Here is a 22,680-nt window from a genome sequence, read left to right on the forward strand (position 1 = left end):
CCCCATCCGATAATACCCCTGGACAGGGTCAAACAGGAAGGACATAACCTCACCCACTTTGCCAAAGCACAGCCACCACACCACTAGAGGGATATCTTCAACCACCAACTTACCATCCTGAGACAAGGCCGAGTATAGCCCACAAAGATCTCCGCCATGGCACAACCCAATGGGGGGGGGGGGGGGGGCGCCAACCCACTAGAGTGCTAGTGAGGTGCTCAGGGTCCTATTCAAATGTAGGATCTTAATGTGATCACCCAGCTGCAGGATACCATTCCTGCAATGCAGGAAATGTAAAACCTGTAGTGTATTTGAGGTTTAAATACTGGTTAAAATTAAGATCCCACATTTGTAGTTTTTGTTTCTCTGTCATTCATTTGACATAGAATCAGAATTGTCTGCATTTTGATGTACATGGTTTCTTTTAGAAATTATAATATGTTCCTTACTAAAGCCAATACTGGGTTAATCGGGATCAGTTTAATTCCTGTCTTTTAATTTGCTTTGATTATAAACGTAATCTACACCTGGTTACCTAGATTATTTTAAAGGCTTATTCCATACCTGGTTGAACAGTGGTTTGACGGAGGTGTTTTTCTTTGAATATCAGTCAATATCAATTTGGGTTTGTTCAAAGGAGTCAATCAGGATTAGCTTTCAACTGATTATAGGTTTAAGCTGTACATGGCTAGCTGCCCCATGGGAGATAAAGGCTAATCGGGGGGTGAATATTGCGGATTCCAGAGAGAGGTGAAGGCACAGAGGGACCCAGGAGGTCAGGTTCAAAGCTACACATTGACTGGAGCTGCTATCGGTCAAACTTCATTATAGATAGAGGTTTCAGAGCACAATGGAAATCTACTCAATCAAATTAGCCTTTTAGTTTTCTCAGAAAATAATCCATATATACGCTGTGTTTCAAATTAGGCTTGCGTTAGCTCCCTAAGCAAATGCTTAGCCTTTAGCTCAGTGGGCTTTTACAGCTTTACGGTGCACAGACGACCCAGGGTGAAACCCAGTAGACGGATAATATCGTCTCAGGGAAAGGGTTTTCTCCACTTAGTCTGCGTCTTCTGATTAGACACAGAGAAAGAGATAAAGAGAGTGTGTGTGTGTGTGTGTGCTTGTGCGTGTGCGTGTGCATGTGCGTGTGTGTGTGTGTGTGTGAAAGAGAGAGAAAGAGAGAGGAGTGTGTAAATGGGATTTTAAAGGGATTTCAAGACAATTAGATGCGGCCTCCTCAGACCTGGGGGCAAAATAATTCAAAGCTCTCCCCATCCGGCACGACACAGATTCGAGGAAACTGTGAAATTAGCTCTTGATCAGCTCTCTGTTGTTCTTCTGTGCAACCGTTTGAACGGCTTCAGCATCAGATAAAGGACCAGGATACGTTCTACTCTGGAGTTATGTCAGTGACATGGTGTATGTTACGCTAGTTTGTAACAGTTGTACAGTTGTTGGAAACCCTCCCGTATAGTTGTGGATCAGTTGTATAGTACTACTACCAGCAGCACAAGGCAACCACTCTGCTTGAGAAAAAAGAACCCATTAAGACTAAAGCGATCCCTATTAGAAAGTCATCAAACTGCATTCCTAATATGGATGCCATACTGGATACGTTTTACAAATCTCAGATGAATTGAGGGAGAAATCAAATAAAAAATCACAATGTTTTGCATATGCCTATAGTACGCAGAGCTCCAATTGAGAAGCCATTCCAACAAGTTGTGTCCTGGGTCATGTGTTCAATAGGCACGAAATGGAAGAAAACGTTTTAAAACACTGAAATAGGCACATGCAACATTAACTCATCCAATAAGAACGCTCATTTTCATTACGTTGTGCCTAATGGAACACAACCCCGTTTACACAACCTACTGAGAAGAGTCCTGAATCTCCCTTGAAAAGCAGATAATCACAGACAGTTCTCTGAAGAAAAAACTTGTTGTTCTTCTTTTCTCCTAAGTGGCTCTTCCTTGTTGGATAAAACAGGAGCTGAACAGGATGACACACGACAAAATGTGTTTGGAGGGGAAACGGCGGTGGGTGAGGACTTTGTGTCGATTCCCACTCAATTCCTGACAGGGGTGTTCTTTGTCTGCCACATCACGGGTGTCACATCACATCAACTCTGCAGCTGCCTTTCACAGCATCACTGCAGGTCTGAGTCAGGTGTGTTATGCTATTATTATTAAATACAGATGTAGGATATTAATTTGAGCCAGTTTGCTACAGCAGGAAAATAATCCTACAACAACAGGAAATGTGAATTATTATGTGGATTATAATCAATGGACATTTTTGTAGGGGTTGATACATTTTTCGTAAGGGAAATTCAAGTCAGAAACCTCAAATACACTAGAAGTCTAATGCAGGAAAGTTTGCCTGCAACAGGGTGATCAAATTAAGATCCTACATCTGTATAAGACAGTGTATAATAATGTAGCCTCTGACTAGTCCCTAACAACCGGATGTTCCAGATTTCAGGGGAGTTGGAAAAAGAGCCTGCATCTACTCCTTCACCACATTTACTGGATTGGTTAAACAGAGCAGAAGAGAACCTCCCCTGACAGTTTTTTTCCTTCTCCTAAAGACCAGTATGTAGGGGATCTAGTTTCAGGTGTTTCTTTTACACCTACTATGTTAGGTTAATTATTATATTATGGTTTATTGACAGATTTTCACATCATGTTCCCAATGTTCTCACCTTGGCAGGGTCATTTGGAGTCAGTGTGACTCAAATACAAAGAAGAATTTTCTATATTTGTCAGTCGGTTCAGATTGTGGGTTCATCTTCATTGACTTTTAGTGATGGATGAAATGCGCCTGATGGTGTTAATGATAGTGGAATAATAACAGCTCCTGTAAATTGGACAGTGCAGTGAGATTAACAAGAATTTAAGCTTTCTGCACATATAAGACATGTCTATGTAGAGCAGGTATTCCCAGGGTTACGCGCAATGCCATTGGGGGTATGCCAAATAAAAATGGGATTCACATTCTTTTCTTCACATTTTTAAACAGTCCATTTATATTTTATAGTATAGATTTGGGTGAGTTTTTCTTCTCGCCTGAGTAGCCTCATTTCACTGACAAAAATAAATTTAAACCATCTTGTGTTCAGCGAAAAATACAACACAATGTCAAATACAGGTAGCCTTGTCAAATAATTAACATCCAATCACATTAACCGTTACTCTCTTGCAGGAATTCCACTAACGGTCTGTATGTAGCCAAACGTAGCTGCTGCTCATGTTGGTATCTGTACTGATGGCACAAAAGCCATGACAGGACACATAGTGGAGAGGTAACGCGAGTACAAGCAGTTGCTCCCGACGCCACTTGGGTACACTACAGCATCCACCGAGAGGCTCTTGCTGACAAGGGAATGCCTGACAGCTTGAAAGACGTTTTGGACACTACAGTGAAAATGGTTAACTTTGTTAAAACCTGTTAAGGCTACCCCCCTACTTTTAATAATGACATATCAGGCAATTTCCGGCCAAACGTTCCCCTAGCGGGATGTATGTCCTAGACAGGTTTTAAAACAAGGCCCCTGAACTCTTGTGTATTTTCTGCACCATGCAATGATGTGGGCAGCGACCACGTAACACTTTTGCAACATGCAGAAGTGCGCTGGTTATCAAGGGGCAAAGTATTGACACGTTTCTTTAATTGAGAGACGAGTTTAAAGTTTTCTTAACTGACCATAATTTTCATTTGTCTGACCACTTGCATGATGATGAGTTTCTCATACGACTGGCCTATCTGGGTGATGTTTTTTCTCACCTGAATGATCTGAATCTGGATGATAGGGAATGTCAGCAACTATATTCAATGTGTGGGACCAAATTGAGGCTGACTAAGAAGTTGGAGCTCTTCTCTGTCTTCATTAACAAGGATAACACACAGGTCTTTCCATCATTGTAGGATTTTTTTGTGTGCAAATGAACTCAAGTTTACGGACCATGTCAAATGTGATATAGCGAAGCACCTGAGTGAGTTGGGTGCGCAATTACACAGGTACTTTCCCAAAATGGATGACACAAACAACTGTATTCGTTATCCCTTTCATGCCCTGCTTCCAGTCCACTTATCGATATCTGAACAAGAGAGCCTCATCAAAATTGCAACAAGTGGTTCTGAGAAAATTGGATTTAATCAGAAGCCACTGCCAGATTTCTGGATTGGGCTGCTCTCAGATTATCATGCCTTGGCAAATTGCTCTGTTAAGATACCGATGCCCTTTGCAACCACGTATCTATGTGAGAGTGGATTCTCAGCCCTCACTAGCATGAAAACTAAATACAGGCACAGACTCTGTGTGGAAAATGATTTAAGACTGAGACTCTCTCCAATACAACCCAACATTGTAGAGTTATGTGCATCCTTTCAAGCACAACCTTCTCATTAACCTATGGTGAGTTATTCACAAATTTCGATGAGTAAATAAGGTTTTATGTGTAATGGTTAAATAAAAAGCAAAATGGTTGATTATTATTATATTATTATTTATGTCTTGGTCCTATAAGAGCTCTTGTGACAAAACCACACTCATTCTTATGTTTAAAAGACAGCGTTTCATCTATCCAGATATTTGTAAGCAGGAACACGATCTAAAGTACATATGCTTAAATCATCATTGTTATTTTTATGCGCTCTAAAGAACAACGTATACTTAATTTTACCTGCATTCAACACTAATTTCAGGTCAATAAAGTTTTTCTGTAATACAATGAAGGCAGGCTGTAGTTCAGATAGAGCCTGGTAAACTTTGGGGGCAATAGCTTACACAACAGTATCATCGGCATACAAGTGCAGGTAAAAAAAAATGTACAGACAAGTTGTTAATATAAACTGTAAAAAATACAGGACCCAGAATTGACCCCTGCGGGACACCTTTCGTAATATCCAGGAAACCTGATTTAACACCATCAGTAGATACACATTGACTTATATCTGTCAAGTAATTTTTAAACCAGTTACATGCAGCCAGGTCTAGGCTAATTGAGGAAAGCCTCTGAATTAGCAGTGAGTGATCAACAGTATCAAAAGCCTTTGACAGGTCAATGAAGAGTCAGCACAATGTTGCCTTTTGTCCATACAACCACATTATTTATAATTAAGGATGCAGCTGTCACGTTCTGACCATAGTTCTTTTGTGTTTTCCTTGTTTTAGTGTTGGTCAGGACGTGAGCTGAGTGGGCATTCTATGTTGTGTTTCTAGTTTGTCTATTTCTATATTTGGCCTGATATGGTTCTCAATCAGAGGCAGGTGTTAGTCATTGTCTCTGATTGGGAACCATATTTAGGTAGCTTGTTTTGTGTTGGGATTTGTGGGTGGTTGTTTCTTGTCTCTGTGTTCTCTGCACCAGTTAGGACAGTTTTTTTGTTAGGACTGGGTTTTGCTAGGACTGGGTTTTGCCACGTTTATTGTTTTGTAGTGTGTTCATGTTTGAGTTTCTCTTATTAAAAAACCATGGACACTTACACGCTGCGCATTGGTCCTCCGATCCTTCTCGCCTCTCCTCTTCAGACGAGGAGGAGGAAAACCTTTACAGCAGCAAAGATAGAGCTATGACTTGGTCTAAAACCTGACTGATGCACATTTAGAATACATTCAAAGATAAGAAAGATCTTAGCTGAAAATTAATCAAGGATTCTAATATTTTAGCTAGGCAAGAAGGTTTAGAAATAGGGCGGTAATTATTTAGATCACAGAGTTCACCACCTTTGTGAAGGGGGAGTACATGGGCCGCCTTCCAAACCTTGGGGATAGTACCAGATATAATCGTCAGGTAAAACATGTGTTAAAGATTCAACAACCAGGGGGCCAGAGAGCTGCAGCAACAATGGTTCAAGCATATCAGCCCCAGTGGATTATTTTTATATCAATCTTTAACAATGCATCTAGCACATCACAGATCATATTTTTTGTATTAATAATGGTGGAATGATGGCGTCAAGGATGGTGGCATGACGGTGTCAATGATGGTGGAATGATGGCGTCAACAATGGTGTCAATTATGGTGGAATGATGGTGACTGATGCTATCAATGATGTTGGAATGATGGTGTCAATGATGGTGGAATTCTGTGTCAATGATGGTGAAATGATGGTGGAATGCTGTGTAAATGATGGTGAAATGATGGTGGAATGCTGTGTCAATGATGGTGAAATGATGGTGGAATGCTGTGTCAATGATGGTGAAATGATGGTGGAATTCTGTGTCAATGGTGGTGGAATGATGGTGTCAATGATGGTGTCAATGATGGGGAATGGTGGTGTCAATGATGGGGAATGGTGGTGTCAATGAGGGTGGAATGGTGGTGTCAATGATGGTGAATAATGGTGAATGACGGTGTCAATGATGGTGGAATGGTGTGCCAATGATTGTGGCATGATGGTGTCAATGATGGTGTTAATGATGGTGGAATGATGTGCCAATGACGGTGGAATGATGGTGTCAAGGATGTTGGAATGACGGTGTCAATGATGGTAGAATGATGGTGTCAATGATGGTAGAATGATGAGTGGTTTGGTGATAGTGTGAACGGGGTGTGAGTTTATGATGTGGTGAGGTTTGTGATAGATCGGTGCTCGAGCCCCTCCATTCCACCTACTGTAACTGAACCTGTGCTTGTGGATTAGTGAAACATTTGAATCAGGTGGGCTGCTAGTACTGAAAAGTATTGAAAATGTATTTGGTCTTCATATTGTGACAAAGCTCAACGTAAAAAATGTCAAATGTACTTGCCAGTTGTAATGAATACATGGGAATTATTTGCCACAAGCTTTGACGACTGTGTGCTGTCTCTGACGACTGTTGTTGGCCTGTGGCTTGGTGACAAAGTTATAATCACATGTCACATTTGATCCATCAACAACGGTAGGTGAATATACACCCTAATAAATACTATAATACACTCTGCCCACAGCCAGCTGGGTGACTGGGATGTGTACTGTATCAACATGGCTGTCAATCTGATCAAATGGCCTAGTCACTGTCTCATGACTGATGTGTGTGCGTGTGTGTGTGTGTGTGCTTGCATTCGTGTGTGTGTGAGCGGGCCTTGTGACCCTTAGTTTCCTCAACTGACACATATAATAGAGTTACTCCTGATGGGTTGAAACCCATTAATCGAGATGTATCCCTTGCTAGCCTTAACCAGCCATTGATTACGTGGATGGTGAAAGCATTGGAGGAGATCTCTAAATTTATATTAATCCATCTCTATATTGATCTGTGGTGCTGTGGGACCAATACTGACGTGGGTTTGCGGGGTGGAAGACATTAAGGGACAGATAATAGACTGTTGATGGTGATAGAAGAGGAGTAAGATAGTGATGTATTTTATTGATAGAGTTAGAGGTGTATAGTATTGATGAGGAGGCTGATGTGTGGTATATCGTCTTGACTGACAGTCTCGGTTAAGGTTGAGGTTATTCATTTCCTCTCAGTACCATTCTATCCTACTATCTTTTCTTTATTTGACCATTGAAGTCATGAGGTTGAAATGTTTTAGACACAGACCACAGTCACCACACTGGATATAAAGTTGATGCAATGTGTTTACAATCTACTATAATTTGAAATGGTCAACATTATTAGTGATTATAACTGATCGGTCTACTCCATCAATGAATATACTGGTCCTATTACTATTCCAATGAGCACAAGATGTTAAAATACCAAAAAGACGTATTTTCAACATCTTTTGCTCATAGGGATGAGTGTAGTGTAGGGGTGGGCAACTCCAGTCCTCAGGGGCCTGATTCGTGTCACACTTTTGACCCAGTCCCAGCTAACAAACCTGACTCCAAGAATCATGATCTTCAGTTTAGAATGCAATTAATTTAATCAGATGTGTTTGCTAGGGATGCGGAAAAGGTGTGACCACTCTGGCCTCCGAGGACTGGTGTTGCACATCCCTGCTGTAATGGGTACAGACAGTCAGGAGAGACACAGACCCTGTGGAGGATTCCTAGGTTATTATTAGCAGGTCTAGCAGTCAGATTCACCAGAGAACTTTGATGAATCAAATCAAATTAAGAAAAAGTTGCTTACATACGCCGAATACAACTGGTGTAAATTTTACCGTGAAATGCTTGCTTACGAGCCCTTGCCAACAAATGCAGAGTTTGAACAATACCGAGTTTTAAAATAATAATAAAATAGTAGCATGAGCAATAAAATAAAATACACAAGAATATATATACAGTACCAGTCAAAAGTCTGGACACACCTACTCATTCCAGGGTTTTTCTTTATTTTTACTATTTTCTACATTGCAGAATAATAGTGAAGACATGAAAACTATAAAATAACACATATGGAATCATGTTGTAACCAAAAAAGTATTAAACAAATCAAAATATATGTTATATTTGAAGTTGCCCCCTTTGCCTTGATGACAGCTTTTCACATTCTAGACATTCTCTCAACCAGCTTCATGAGTTAGTCACCTGGAATGCAGACAGGTGTGTCTGTTAATTTCTTTCCTTCTTAATGCATTTGAGCCAATCAGTTGTGTTGTGACAAGGTAGGGGTGGTATAGAGAAGATATCCCTATTTGGTAAAAGACCAAGTCCATATTAGTCCTGGGGCTCCTGGGTGGTGCAGTGGTCTGAGGCATTGCATCTCAGTGCTAGAGGCGTCACTACACACAACCGGCCGTGATTGGAAGTCCCATAGGGCGGCGCACAATTGGCCCAGCATCGTCGGGGTTTGGCCGGTGTAGGCCACCATTGTCAGTAATAATTTGTTCTTATTTGACTTGCCTAGTTAAATAAGGTTAAATATTAAAAAAATATTCACTACAATTCAAAAGTTTGGGGTCACTTACAACATACATGAAATGAATAGGAAATATAGTCAAGACGTTATAAATAATGATTTTCAATTTAAATAATAATTGTGTCCTACAAACTGCTTTCATCAAAGAATCCTCGATTTGCAGCGATTACAGCCTTGCAGACCTTTGGCATTCTAGTTGCAGCGATTACAGCCTTGCAGACCTTTGGCATTCTAGTTGCAGCGATTACAGCCTTGCAGACCTTTGGCATTCTAGTTGCAGCGATTACAGCCTTGCAGACCTTTGGCATTCTAGTTGCAGCGATTACAGCCCTGCAGACCTTTGGCATTCTAGTTGCAGCGATTACAGCCTTGCAGACCTTTGGCATTCTAGTTGCAGCGATTACAGCCTTGCAGACCTTTGGCATTCTAGTTGCAGCGATTACAGCCTTGCAGACCTTTGGCATTCTAGTTGCAGCGATTACAGCCTTGCAGACCTTTGGCATTCTAGATGCAGCGATTACAGCCTTGCAGACCTTTGGCATTCTAGTTGCAGCGATTACAGCCTTGCAGATCTTTGGCATTCTAGTTGCAGCGATTACAGCCTTGCAGACCTTTGGCATTCTAGCTGTCAATTTGTTGAAGTAATTTGAAGAAATGTCCCCCCATGCTTCCTGAAGCACCTCCCACAAGTTGGATTGGCTTGTTGGGCACTTTCTATGTAGCATACAGTCAAGCTGCTCCCACAACAGCTCAATAGGTTTGAGATCCGGTGACTGTGCTGGCCACTCCATTATAGACAGAATACCAGCTGACTGCTTCTTCCCTAAATAGTTATTGCATAGTTTGGAGCTGTGCTTTGGGTCATTGTCCTGTTAATAGAGAAAATTGATTCCAATTATGCGCCATCCTCAGGGTATGGCATTGCGCTGCAAAATTGAGTGATAGCCTTCATTCTTCAAGATCCCTTTTACCCTGTACAAATCTCCCACTTTACCACCACCAAAGCACCCTCAGACCATTACATTGCTTCCACCATGCTTGACAGATGGCTTCAACCACTCCTCCAGCATCTTTTCATTTTTTTCATTACACTGTAATGTACTTGTCCTCTTGCTCAGTTGTGCACCGGGGCCTCCCACTCCTCTTTCTATTCTGGTTAGAGACAGTTTGCGCTGTTCTGTGAAGGGAGTAGTGCACAGCATTGTACAAGATCTTCATTTTCTTGGCAATTTCTCACATGGAATAGCCTTCATTTCTCAGAACAAGAATAGACTGATGAGTTTCAGAAGAACGTTCTTTGTTTTTGGCCATTTTGAGCCTGTAATTGAACCTACAAATGCTGATGCTCCAGATACTCAACTAGCCTAAAGAAGGCCAATGCTCTTTAATCAGGACAATAGTTTTCAGCTATGCTAACATAATTGCAAAAGGGTTTTCTAATGATCAATTAGCCTTTTAAAATTATAAACTTGGATTAGCTAACACAACTTGCCATTGGAACATAGGAGTGATGGTTGCTGATAATGGGCCTATGTAGATATTCCATAACAAATCAGCCGTTTCCAGCTACAATAGTCATACAATAATCCATGTCTACGCTGTATTTCTGATCAATTTGCCACAGGAAAAGAAGACCCAGAGGTACCTTTGCTGCAGAGGATAAGCTCATTAGGGTTAACTGCACCTCAGATTGCAGCCTAAAGAAATTCTTCAAAGAGTTCAAATAACAGACATCTCAACATCAACTGTTCAGAGGAGAATCAGGCCTTCGTGGTCGAACTGCTGCAAAGAAACCACATCTAAAGGACAGCAATCGGAAGAAGAGACTTGCTTGGGGCAAGAAACACGAGCAATGGACATTAGACTGGTGGAAATCGGTCCTTTGGTCTGATGAGTCCAAATTTGAGATTTTTGGTTCTAACCACCGTGTCTTTGTGAGACGCAGAGTAGGTGAACGGATGATCTCCACATGTGTCGTTCCCACCGTGAAGCATTTAAAAAATATATATATTTCACCTTTATTTAACCATGTAGGCCAGATGGAGGAGATGTGATGGTGCTTTGCTGGTGACACTGTCAGTGATTTATTTAGAATTCAAGGCACACTTAACCAGCATGGCCACCACAGTATTCTGCAGTGAAATGCCATCCCATCTGGGACTATCATTTGTTTCTCAACAGGACAATAACCCAGAACACACTTCCAGACTGAGTAAGGGCAATTTGACCAAGAAGGAGAGTGATGGAGTGCTGCATCAGATGACCTGGCCTCCACAATCACCCGACCTCAACCAACTGATATGGTTTGGGATGAGTTGGACCGCAGAGTGAAGGTAAACCAGCCAACAAGTGCTAAGCATATGTGGGAACTCCTTCAAGACTGTTGGAAAAGCATTCCTTGTGAAGCTGGTTGAGAGAATGCCAAGACTGTGCAAAGCTGTCATCAAGGCAATGGGTGGCTACTAAGAATCTAAAATATAACATATATTTGGATTTGTTTAACACTTTTTTGGTTACTACATGATTCAATATGTATTATTTCATAGTTTTGATGTCTTCACTAGTTAAATTAAAGAAAAACCCTTGAATGAGTAGGTGTGTCCAAACTTTTGACTGGTACTGTATATGGTGTGTGTATTTATCATCTAGTGAGTGTGTATATGGTGTGTATATATAGTCTAGTGAGTGTGCGTAGGGTCAGTGCAAGATAGAGTCAGTGCAGATAGTTTGGGTACCATAAATTGACTATTAAGCAGCCTGGCTATTTGGCAGTCTTATGGATTGACCCAATTACTGTGTTTAATTAAGTGACTTCCTCAGTAATAAGCCAGTTAATTAAACGATTACAGCTGGGTTATCGGGAGAGGGGGACCTGGAGAGGAGGACCCGGAGGGGGGGGATGTGGAGAGGGGGATGTGGAGAGGAGGACCTGGAGAGGGGAGGTGGAGAGGAGGACCTGGAGAGGGGGATGTGGATAGGAGGACCTGGAGAGGGAGACCTGGAGAGGGGTACATGGAGAGGGGGATGTGGAGAGGAGGACCTGGAGATGGGGATGTGGGGAGGGGGACCTGGAGAGGGGGGTGTGGAGAGGAGGACCTGGAGAGGGGGATGTGGAGAGGGGGATATGGAGAGGGGGATGTGGGGAGGGGGACCTGGAGAGGGGGGTGTGGAGAGGAGGACCTGGAGAGGGGGATGTGGAGAGGGGGATATGGAGAGGGGGATGTGGGGAGGGGGACCTGGAGAGGGGGGTGTGGAGAGGAGGACCTGGAGAGGGGGATGTGGAGAGGGGGATATGGAGAGGGGGATGTGGGGAGGGGGACCTGAAGAGGGGGACCTGGAGAGGGGGACCTGAAGAGGGGCTGGAGGTGTGAAGGATAGAATGAGAGCTCCAGGACAAACTCTCCAAACACTGGGGAAAGAATAGACAATACAGTATTGTGCCTGGCAATATGCTGTCTGACTTTGGATGTCTAAGTAAAAAAATATCAAAAATAATGTCTCTATCTCAAAGATGTTGAATGGTATGCTGTTATGCACCAACATTGGCAAAACGCAAATCCCTCCTTCACTCTCTGTCTCTCTGGCTCTAGTATACCAACTTGAATTCCATTTCAGTTCTAGCTATGTGATTATGCTGTATGTTCTGGTCTTGAACGTTCACCATGTTAGACACACAATGCTTTTCCACAGAAGAATGTTCCGGACAAAGAATTTGAATTAGAATCCATTCTGATTCTGTGGTTCCGGTGACGTCATCAGTCTTCTATTTCTCTGTTGTTCTCTTAACACTTTTATCATTACCGCAGTGTCCTCATCAAGGCTAGGAAATGTAAAACGAATGACTAATCTCGAGGACAGTGTTAAATCCGGATTATTTACGCATGGCCATTTTTTTTGTCTGTCTAGGCCTCTCCCTCTACTTTAAAGGCTAATAAGTGCAATGATAACACAAAACGCTGGAAAACCCCTTGTCCCACCATACCACACCATCACACACACACACACACACACACACACACACACACACACACACACACACACACACACACACACACACACACACACACACACACACACACACACACACACACACACACACACACACACACACACACACACACACACACGGGTGCTCAATGGAGTTTGAGAACCCAATGGTGCTTTCAGCACACGGCTCATTTGTCAATCCTATAAGTGGCTCAGACCCAATGGTATTTAACACTGATACTGGCATGGCTGCTTTTGTCTAGTAATGAACTCTCATCGAGGGAGTCTCGCTATTTCTTATCAGGAATGTATCTGGATGAGCTACCCTTGCAACGAGCATACAATAAACCGTTTTACTGACTAGGTAAGAGCACTTGTTGCCGAGTGAAGAGTGAAAATCTCCAAACCCCTAAAATTGGATGATTTTGTGCCTCTAGGGCATTTCAGACTGCAGATTGAGGACATGTTTCATGTAAAATGGGTTTGTTTTCTATGACTGTGTTTTGAATCTCTGTTGTGCTTTTCGTATTGTATTGATGTGTATATTTAATAGTGACAAGGCTCACCTGGAAAAGAGGCCTTGGTAAGACATGACTCCCTGTCAAAATAAAGGTTGAATAAATCAAGAGTACAGTGTTAACTCCTTGGGCATCTCATATCTCATTTCAATCCCATGTCCCCTTTTCTCACATCCAGACCTTGCGTCTAGAAGTACTAGTGATTTTCAGCCTTTCTTTCCTTTTTCCAGTGCCTTCACTAGCGCCTTCGAGCCAGATAATCACGGACTGATTCATACCGGAGACACCAGTTTAGTGGACTTTCTGGCCAACCAGTGACAACAATCAAGAATGTATTACCTACCAGGTAGAAAAGATAACCAGCAGGGCACTCCAGACCTCCAGGCTGGGTTTTGATTACCCCTGCCATATACAGTCCATATACTGTATGGTCCTTGGTCTATCACGCAGTCCATATACTGTATGGTCCTTGGTCTATCAAACAGTCCATATACTGTATGGTCCTTGGTCTATCAAACAGTCCATATACTGTATGGTCCTTTGTCTATCAAACTGTCCATATACTGTATGGTCCTTGGTCTATCACGCAGTCCATATACTGTATGGTCCTTGGTCTGTCAAACAGTCCATATACTGTACGGTCCTTGGTCTATCAAACAGTCCATATACTGTATGGTCCTTGGTCTATCAAACAGTCCATATACTGTACGGTCCTTGGTCTATCAAACAGTCCATATACTGTACGGTCCTTGGTCTATCAAACAATCCATATACTGTATGGTCCTTGGTCTATCAAACAGTCCATATACTGTATGGTCCTTGGTCTATCAAACAATCCATATACTGTATGGTCCTTGGTCTATCACGCAGTCCATATACTGTACGGTCCTTGGTCTATCAAACAGTCCATATACTGTATGGTCCTTGGTCTATCAAACAGTCCATATACTGTATGGTCCTTGGTCTATCAAACAGTCCATATACTGTATGGTCCTTGGTCTATCAAACAGTCCATATACTGTATGGTCCTTGGTCTATCAAACAGTCCATATACTGTATGGTCCTTGGTCTATCAAACAGTCCATATACTGTATGGTCCTTGGTCTATCACGCAGTCCATATACTGTATGGTCCTTGGTCTATCAAACAGTCCATATACTGTATGGTCCTTGGTCTATCACGCAGTCCATATACTGTATGGTCCTTGGTCTATCAAACAGTCCATATACTGATAAAAATCAATAAGGTGGTTTTAAGAGCACACCATCGCCAACCCCTCCTTTGTCCTCCCTGCCAGATCCCTGCGTATAGTATTCTTAATTCACTCCCGTACTTTATAATCACTTGCCACTGCCAGACTTTCTTTAGCTGTTCTAGGGTTGGAGAGAACTGCTATAGATTGTTAATGAAATACAGGCACTGTCTTGTACTGCACTCAATGGAGTGACATAGAGTCTCCAAATACAGAACAAATTCAAGAAAGTGTATAATATTATATAGAGCCCTAATTGCATGGAACTTCCATCCATCTCATATTGCTCAAATAAACAGCAAACCTGGTTTAAAAAAATTGATAAAGCAACACCTAGCGACACAAAGCCTTTCCCCTATTTGACCTATTTAGTTTGACTGTATGCATTGATATGGAGGCTGTTTGCCTTCTTACAATGTAGTTCTGTCCTTGAGCTGTTCTTGTCTAATGATGTTCTGTATTATGTCATTCTGTATTATGTCATTCTGTATTATGTCATTCTGTATTATGTTTCATGTTTTGTGTTGGACCCCAGGAAGTGTAGCTGCTGCTTTTGCAACAGCTAATTGGGACCCTAATAAAATACCAAAAATCCTTATCCAACTGTCGTTTTTCTATGATAAACTAGTTTAAATGAGTTTAGGTATGCTACTCTCAGGAAATGAGTGATAAAAGTGAATCATTGTTACCCCATCATTACAGAAAATTAATTACAACTTTCAGTATGATTCAAATGTTAATGCCAGGGCCTCCCGGGTGGCGCAGTAGTCTAAGCCACTGCATCGCAGTGCTAGTTGTGCCATCTGGGTTCGAGCCCAGGATCTGTTGCAGCCAGCCGCGACCGGGAGGCCCAGGGGGTGGCGCAGTGGTCTAAGGCAGTGCTAGTTGTGCCATCTGGGTTCGAGCCCAGGATCTGTTGCAGCCAGCCGCGACCGGGAGGCCCAGGGGGTGGCGCAGTGGTCTAAGCCACTGCATCGCAGTGCTAGTTGTGCCATCTGGGTTCGAGCCCAGGATCTGTTGCAGCCAGCCGCGACCGGGAGGCCCAGGGGGTGGCGCAGTGGTCTAAGGCACTGCATCGCAGTGCTAGTTGTGCCATCTGGGTTCGAGCCCAGGATCTGTTGCAGCCAGCCGTGACCGGGAGGCCCAGGGGGTGGCGCACAATTGGCCCAGCGTTGTCTGGGTTAGGGAGGGTTTGGCCAGCATTGGCCAGTTTGTCTCATTGTGCACTAGTGACTCCTGTGGCGGGCCGGGCACAGTGCACGCTGACCAGGTTGCTAGGTGTACGGTGTTTCGTCTGACACATTGGTGCGGCTGGCTTCCGAGTTGGATGTGCATTGTGTCAAGAAGCAGCGCGGCTTGGTTGGGTTGTGTTTCGGAGGATGCATGGCTCTTGATCTTTGCCTCGCCTGAGTCTGTACGGGATTTGCAGTGATGAGACAATTACTTTGCAGTAACTACTACCAATTGGATACCACAAAATTGGGGTAAAAAGAATGTTCATGCCAAACATGTTTATGCTCTAATTATTTATATTCCATAATAGATACACACCTATTAATTGCAGTTTTGGGCATAATGCATATGTGTTTGAATCACTGAGATAAAGATGGTGTGCCCGCAAGATTTAATGCTTGTGTGTGTCTGTGTGCATGTACATTATTCCTTGTTCTCTATTTGTTACAAGTGCAACACAGCTTCGGATTCCTCTCTCTCTATGTCTCCACGTCTCCCATCTCTTCCTGATGACTAACCAGTAAAACAAAGAATCCCTTGTAAATCACTCTGTTTCTTTTGGCTGTTGTGCTCCCTGCAAGAAGGACTAATTCAGACTTCAATTAAGGCGATGATGAGTCTGTTTAATGAGGTACAAACAGCTGTTGTTTTTCTTTCGTCGCTGTCAATACGGGGGAGTTCGGGGGGGGAGGGGGGGGTTAAACGATACCACACCCAGACAAACAAAGGCATTAGTGTTTTTCACTTATCTTATCGGGCGGTCCTGTATGTCTGTCTCTCTCTCTCTCTCTCGCTCCCTTTCTCTCCTCTTCTCTCTCTCCCTTTCTCTCTCTCTCTGTCTTTCCCTCCCCCCTCCTCTATTTCAGTCTGGTTGTTCACAGTAAATTATGACTGAACAGAAGACAGTGAATTGACTTCTGATCTCTCTCCCCTATCCTGTCCCAGGCTGTCCCTATTGTCTCCATAGTTAGAATACTGAGGACCATGAAGACCCCTCTCTGGTCCCTGCTGCTGCTGTGTCTGTGTGTCCCGGGACACTGTAGTGAATGCCATGGGGACTGCCTGGCCTGTGGCCGCATCCTGCCGCAGGAGATCAACTTCAACACACTGGTGAGGGTCCATATTAAAGCCCTACTATCACTCCATCCCATTATCTCTATCCTTCTGTCTGTCCCTGCCTACCCCTGCCTCAGCCACATCCTGCCCTACCGAGATCAACTTCAACACACAGCCTCCTGTTAACTCTCTCTCTCTCTCTGCCTCTGTCTCTGCCCCAGCCAACAGCCAGTTCTGGCCTATGCACCCACTATCCCACAGTTTTTATCCCTCAATGTATTTATTCTCCATTCCCTTTCCTATCTCTGCCACAATCAGTTCCTGCCCACAGATATCAATGGCAGAACAATAAGATACTTTGACTCTATTGTGTCAACAGGGCCCTGACTCAATCACACAGTCCTTAAAAGGTTGATTATCTGTGGGGCAATAGAGCCATTTCACTCAGGAGATATTGTTTTGGCAGAGATAGAGTAAGTCGCAAAGAGGGTGCACTTCGTCGCCGGAGAGAGGGGGAGCAGAACCCCCCATACAGAAACAGGCATGCATGCACAGATGCATCTACCATAGCCCTTACTCCATGCACCCCTCCACCTCTCCTTCCTCCTCCACCTCTCCCACCCCCATCCTTCTCCCCAACTACCCTTCCTTCCACAAACTACCCTTCCTTCCACAAACTGCCCTTCCTTCCACAAACTGCCCTTCCTTCCACAAACTATCCTTCCTTCCACAAACTACCCTTCCTTCCACAAACTGCCCTTCCTTCCACAAACTGCCCTTCCTTCCACAAACTACCCTTCCTTCCACAAACTGCCCTTCCTTCCACAAACTGCCCTTCCTTCCACAAACTACCCTTCCTTCCACAAACTGCCCTTCCTTACACAAACTACCCTTCCTTCCACAAACTGCCCTTCCTTCCACAAACTACCCTTCCTTCCACAAACTGCCCTTCCTTCCACAAACTGCCCTTCCTTCCACAAACTGCCCTTCCTTCCACAAACTACCCTTCCTTCCACAAACTGCCCTTCCTTACACAAACTGCCCTTCCTTCCACAAACTGCCCTTCCTTCCACAAACTACCCTTCCTTCCACAAACTGCCCTTCCTTACACAAACTACCCTTCCTTCCACAAACTGCCCTTCCTTCCACAAACTGCCCTTCCTTCCACAAACTACCCTTCCTTCCACAAACTGCCCCCACCCTCTTTCTATCTCCCTACATCGTCTCCTATACTGTCGATGATCTCTGACTCATAGTATTATGCCCTCCCAGCCTCCCGGCATCTGGCTTTTAATTTGCGTTGGCTAATTGATTCCTGAGGATAGACGTGAATGTTCTGCCCTCTCTCCAGTTTCTTCATCTCACTGCTTGTGGTTTAGAACTCCATCGAACCCCCTCTCTTTCTCTAGTGGCTTCAGTGTATTTTCCTATGTGCTGTGGGGTAAATATGTTCCCTCACTATGATCCAGTAAGTCAACTCTCCTGTTAAAGTCAAGAATTTCTGATTTTGCCCTTGAAGTACAACACTAGCTTTCTTTGATAAGAAAAACTATGAATGTAATATCAAAACAATTAATATGATATCCAATTCTATAATTCCAGGATCCATCAATCCCTCTCTGTTTCCAATCATGCCGGGCAAGGTATATTTGTCTCTTTCTCTCTAGAGAAGTCGTCTCTCTGCAGGGTATATTTGTCTCTTTCTCTCTAGAGAAGTCGTCTCTCTGCAGGGTATATTTGTCTCTTTCTCTCTAGAGAAGTCGTCTCTCTGCAGGGTATATTTGTCTCTTTTTCTCTAGAGAAGTCGTCTCTCTGCAGGGTATATTTGTCTCTTTCTCTCTAGAGAAGTCGTCTCTCTGCAGGGTATATTTGTCTCTTTCTCTCTAGAGAAGTCGTCTCTCTGCAGGGCATATTTGTCTCTTTCTCTCTAGAGAAGTCGTCTCTCTACAGGGTATATTTGTCTCTTTCTCTCTAGAGAAGTCGTATCTCTGCAGGGCATATTTGTCTCTTTCTCTCTAGAGAAGTCGTCTCTCTGCAGGGTATATTTGTCTCTTTCTCTCTAGAGAAGTCGTCTCTCTGCAGGGCATATTTGTCTCTTTCTCTCTAGAGAAGTCGTCTCTCTGCAGGGCATATTTGTCTCTTTCTCTCTAGAGAAGTCGTCTCTCTACAGGGTATATTTGTCTCTTTCTCTCTAGAGAAGTCGTCTCTCTGCAGGGTATATTTGTCTCTTTCTCTCTAGAGAAGTCGTCTCTCTGCAGGGCATATTTGTCTCTTTCTCTCTAGAGAAGTCGTCTCTCTGCAGGGTATATTTGTCTCTTTCTCTCTAGAGAAGTCGTCCCTCTGCAGGGTATATTTGTCTCTTTCTTTCTAGAGAAGTCGTCTCTCTGCAGGGTATATTTGTCTCTTTCTTTCTAGAGAAGTCGTCTCTCTGCAGGGTATATTTGTCCCTTTCTCTCTAGAGAAGTCGTCTCTCTGCAGGGTATATTTGTCTCTTTCTTTCTAGAGAAGTCGTCTCTCTGCAGGGTATATTTGTCCCTTTCTCTCTAGAGAAGTCGTCTCTCTGCAGGGTATATTTCTCTCTTTCTCTCTAGAGAAGTCGTCTCTCTGCAAGGTATATTTGTCTCTTTCTCTCTAGAGAAGTCGTCTCTCTGCAGGGTATATTTGTCTCTTTTTCTCTAGAGAAGTCGTCTCTCTGCAGGGTATATTTGTCTCTTTTTCTCTAGAGAAGTCGTCTCTCTGCAGGGTATATTTGTCTCTTTCTCTCTAGAGAAGTCGTCTCTCTGCAGGGTATATTTGTCCCTTTCTCTCTAGAGAAGTCGTCTCTCTGCAGGGTATATTTCTCTCTTTCTCTCTAGAGAAGTCGTCTCTCTGCAGGGTATATTTGTCTCTTTTTCTCTAGAGAAGTCGTCTCTCTGCAAGGTATATTTGTCTCTTTCTCTCTAGAGAAGTCGTCTCTCTGCAGGGTATATTTGTCTCTTTCTCTCTAGAGAAGTCGTCTCTCTGCAGGGTATATTTGTCTCTTTCTCTCTAGAGAAGTCGTCTCTCTGCAAGGTATATTTGTCCCTTTCTCTCTAGAGAAGTCGTCTCTCTGCAGGGTATATTTGTCTCTTTCTCTCTAGAGAAGTCGTCCCTCTGCAGGGTATATTTGTCTCTTTCTTTCTAGAGAAGTCGTCTCTCTGCAGGGTATATTTGTCTCTTTCTTTCTAGAGAAGTCGTCTCTCTGCAGGGTATATTTGTCCCTTTCTCTCTAGAGAAGTCGTCTCTCTGCAGGGTATATTTCTCTCTTTCTCTCTAGAGAAGTCGTCTCTCTGCAAGGTATATTTGTCTCTTTCTCTCTAGAGGAGTCGAGTCTCTGCAGGGTATATTTGTCCCTTTCTCTCTAGAGAAGTCGTCTCTCTGCAGGGTATATTTCTCTCTTTCTCTCTAGAGAAGTCGTCTCTCTGCAGGGTATATTTGTCTCTTTTTCTCTAGAGAAGTCGTCTCTCTGCAAGGTATATTTGTCTCATTCTCTCTAGAGAAGTCGTCTCTCTGCAGGGTATATTTGTCTCTTTCTCTCTAGAGAAGTCGTCTCTCTGCAGGGTATATTTGTCTCTTTTTCTCTAGAGAAGTCGTCTCTCTGCAGGGTATATTTGTCTCTTTTTCTCTAGAGAAGTCGTCTCTCTGCAGGGTATATTTGTCTCTTTCTCTCTAGAGAAGTCGTATCTCTGCAGGATATATTTGTCTCTTTCTCTCTAGAGAAGTCGTCTCTCTGCAGGGTATATTTGTCTCTTTCTCTCTAGAGAAGTCGTCTCTCTGCAGGGTATATTTGTCTCTTTCTCTCTAGAGAAGTCGTCTCTCTGCAGGGTATATTTGTCTCTTTCTCTCTAGAGAACTCATCTCTCTGCAGGGCATATTTGTCTCTTTCTCTCTAGAGAAGTCGTCCCTCTGCAGGGTATATTTGTCTCTTTCTCTCTAGATTAGTCGTCTCTCTGCAGGGTATATTTCTCTCTTTCTTTCTAGAGAAGTCGTCTCTCTGCAGGGTATATTTGTCTCTTTCTCTCTAGAGAAGTCGTCTCTCTGGAAGGTATATTTGTCTCTTTCTCTCTAGAGAAGTCGTCTCTCTGCAAGGTATATTTGTCTCTTTTTCTCTAGAGAAGTCGTCTCTCTGCAGGGTATATTTGTCTCTTTTTCTCTAGAGAAGTCGTCTCTCTGGAAGGTATATTTGTCTCTTTCTCTCTAGAGAAGTCGTCTCTCTGCAAGGTATATTTGTCTCTTTCTCTCTAGAGAAGTCGTGTCTCTGCAGGGTATATTTGTCCCTTTCTTTCTAGAGAAGTCGTCTCTCTGCAGGGTATATTTGTCTCTTTCTCTCTAGAGAAGTCATCTCTCTGCAGGTTATATTTGTCTCTTTCTCTCTAGAGAAGTCGTCTCTCTGCAGGGTATATTTGTCTCTTTCTCTCTAGAGAAGTCGTCTCTCTGCAGGGTATATTTGTCTCTTTCTCTCTAGAGAAGTCGTCTCTCTGCAGGGTATATTTGTCTCTTTCTCTCTAGAGAAGTCGTCTCTCTGCAGGGTATATTTGTCTCTTTCTCTCTAGAGAAGTCGTCTCTCTGCAGGGTATATTTGTCTCTTTTTCTCTAGAGAAGTCGTCTCTCTGCAGGGTATATTTGTCTCTTTCTCTCTAGAGAAGTCGTCTCTCTGCAGGGTATATTTGTCTCTTTCTCTCTAGAGAAGTCGTCTCTCTGCAGGGCATATTTGTCTCTTTCTCTCTAGAGAAGTCGTCCCTCTGCAGGGTATATTGGTCTCTTTCTCTCTAGATTAGTCGTCTCTCTGCAGGGTATATTTCTCTCTTTCTTTCTAGAGAAGTCGTCTCTCTGCAGGGTATATTTGTCTCTTTCTCTCTAGAGAAGTCGTCTCTCTGGAAGGTATATTTGTCTCTTTCTCTCTAGAGAAGTCGTCTCTCTGCAAGGTATATTTGTCTCTTTCTCTCTAGAGAAGTCGTCTCTCTGCAGGGTATATTTGTCTCTTTCTCTCTAGAGAAGTCGTCTCTCTGCAGGGTATATTTGTCTCTTTCTCTCTAGAGAAGTCATCTCTCTGCAGGGTATATTTGTCTCTTTCTCTCTAGAGAAGTCGTCTCTCTGCAGGGTATATTTGTCTCTTTCTTTCTAGAGAAGTCATCCCTCTGGAAGGTATATTTGTCTCTTTCTCTCTAGAGAAGTCATCTCTCTGCAAGGTATATTTGTCTCTTTCTCTCTAGAGAAGTCGTCTCTCTGCAGGGTATATTTGTCTCTTTCTCTCTAGAGAAGTCGTCTCTCTGCAGGGTATATTTGTCTCTTTCTCTCTAGAGAAGTCGTCTCTCTGCAGGGTATATTTGTCTCTTTCTCTCTAGAGAAGTCGTCTCTCTGCAGGGTATATTTGTCTCTTTCTCTCTAGAGAAGTCGTCTCTCTGCAGGGTATATTTGTCTCTTTCTCTCTAGAGAAGTCGTCTCTCTGCAGGGTATATTTGTCTCTTTCTCTCTAGAGAAGTCGTCTCTCTGCAGGGTATATTTGTCTCTTTCTTTCTGGAGAAGTCGTCTCTCTACAGGGTATATTTGTCTCTTTCTCTCTAGAGAAGTCGTCTCTCTGCAGGGCATATTTGTCTCTTTCTCTCTAGAGAAGTCGTCCCTCTGCAGGGTATATTTCTCTCTTTCTTTCTAGAGAAGTCGTCTCTCTGCAGGGTATATTTGTCTCTTTCTCTCTAGAGAAGTCGTCTCTCTGGAAGGTATATTTGTCTCTTTCTCTCTAGAGAAGTCGTCTCTCTGCAAGGTATATTTGTCTCTTTCTCTCTAGAGAAGTCGTCTCTCTGCAGGGTATATTTGTCTCT

The 22,680-nt window shown here is 43.1% G+C and overlaps 1 protein-coding gene across 1 annotated transcript in view; it reads left to right on the top strand.

Moving 5' to 3' along the window:
- LOC109894638 (proenkephalin-A-like) overlaps positions 1-22,680 on the top strand; it is a 46,060-nt gene that overhangs the window by 4,761 nt on the left and 18,619 nt on the right. Inside the window, exon 2 of the mRNA XM_020488253.2 lies at positions 16,733-16,897. Coding sequence (XP_020343842.1) covers positions 16,772-16,897 — 126 coding nt within the window. The 5' untranslated portion in view covers positions 16,733-16,771. The remainder of the gene's footprint in view (positions 1-16,732; positions 16,898-22,680) is intronic.

This window comes from Oncorhynchus kisutch, linkage group LG7, assembly GCF_002021735.2.
Source record: "Oncorhynchus kisutch isolate 150728-3 linkage group LG7, Okis_V2, whole genome shotgun sequence".
Classification (NCBI taxonomy): domain Eukaryota; kingdom Metazoa; phylum Chordata; class Actinopteri; order Salmoniformes; family Salmonidae; genus Oncorhynchus; species Oncorhynchus kisutch.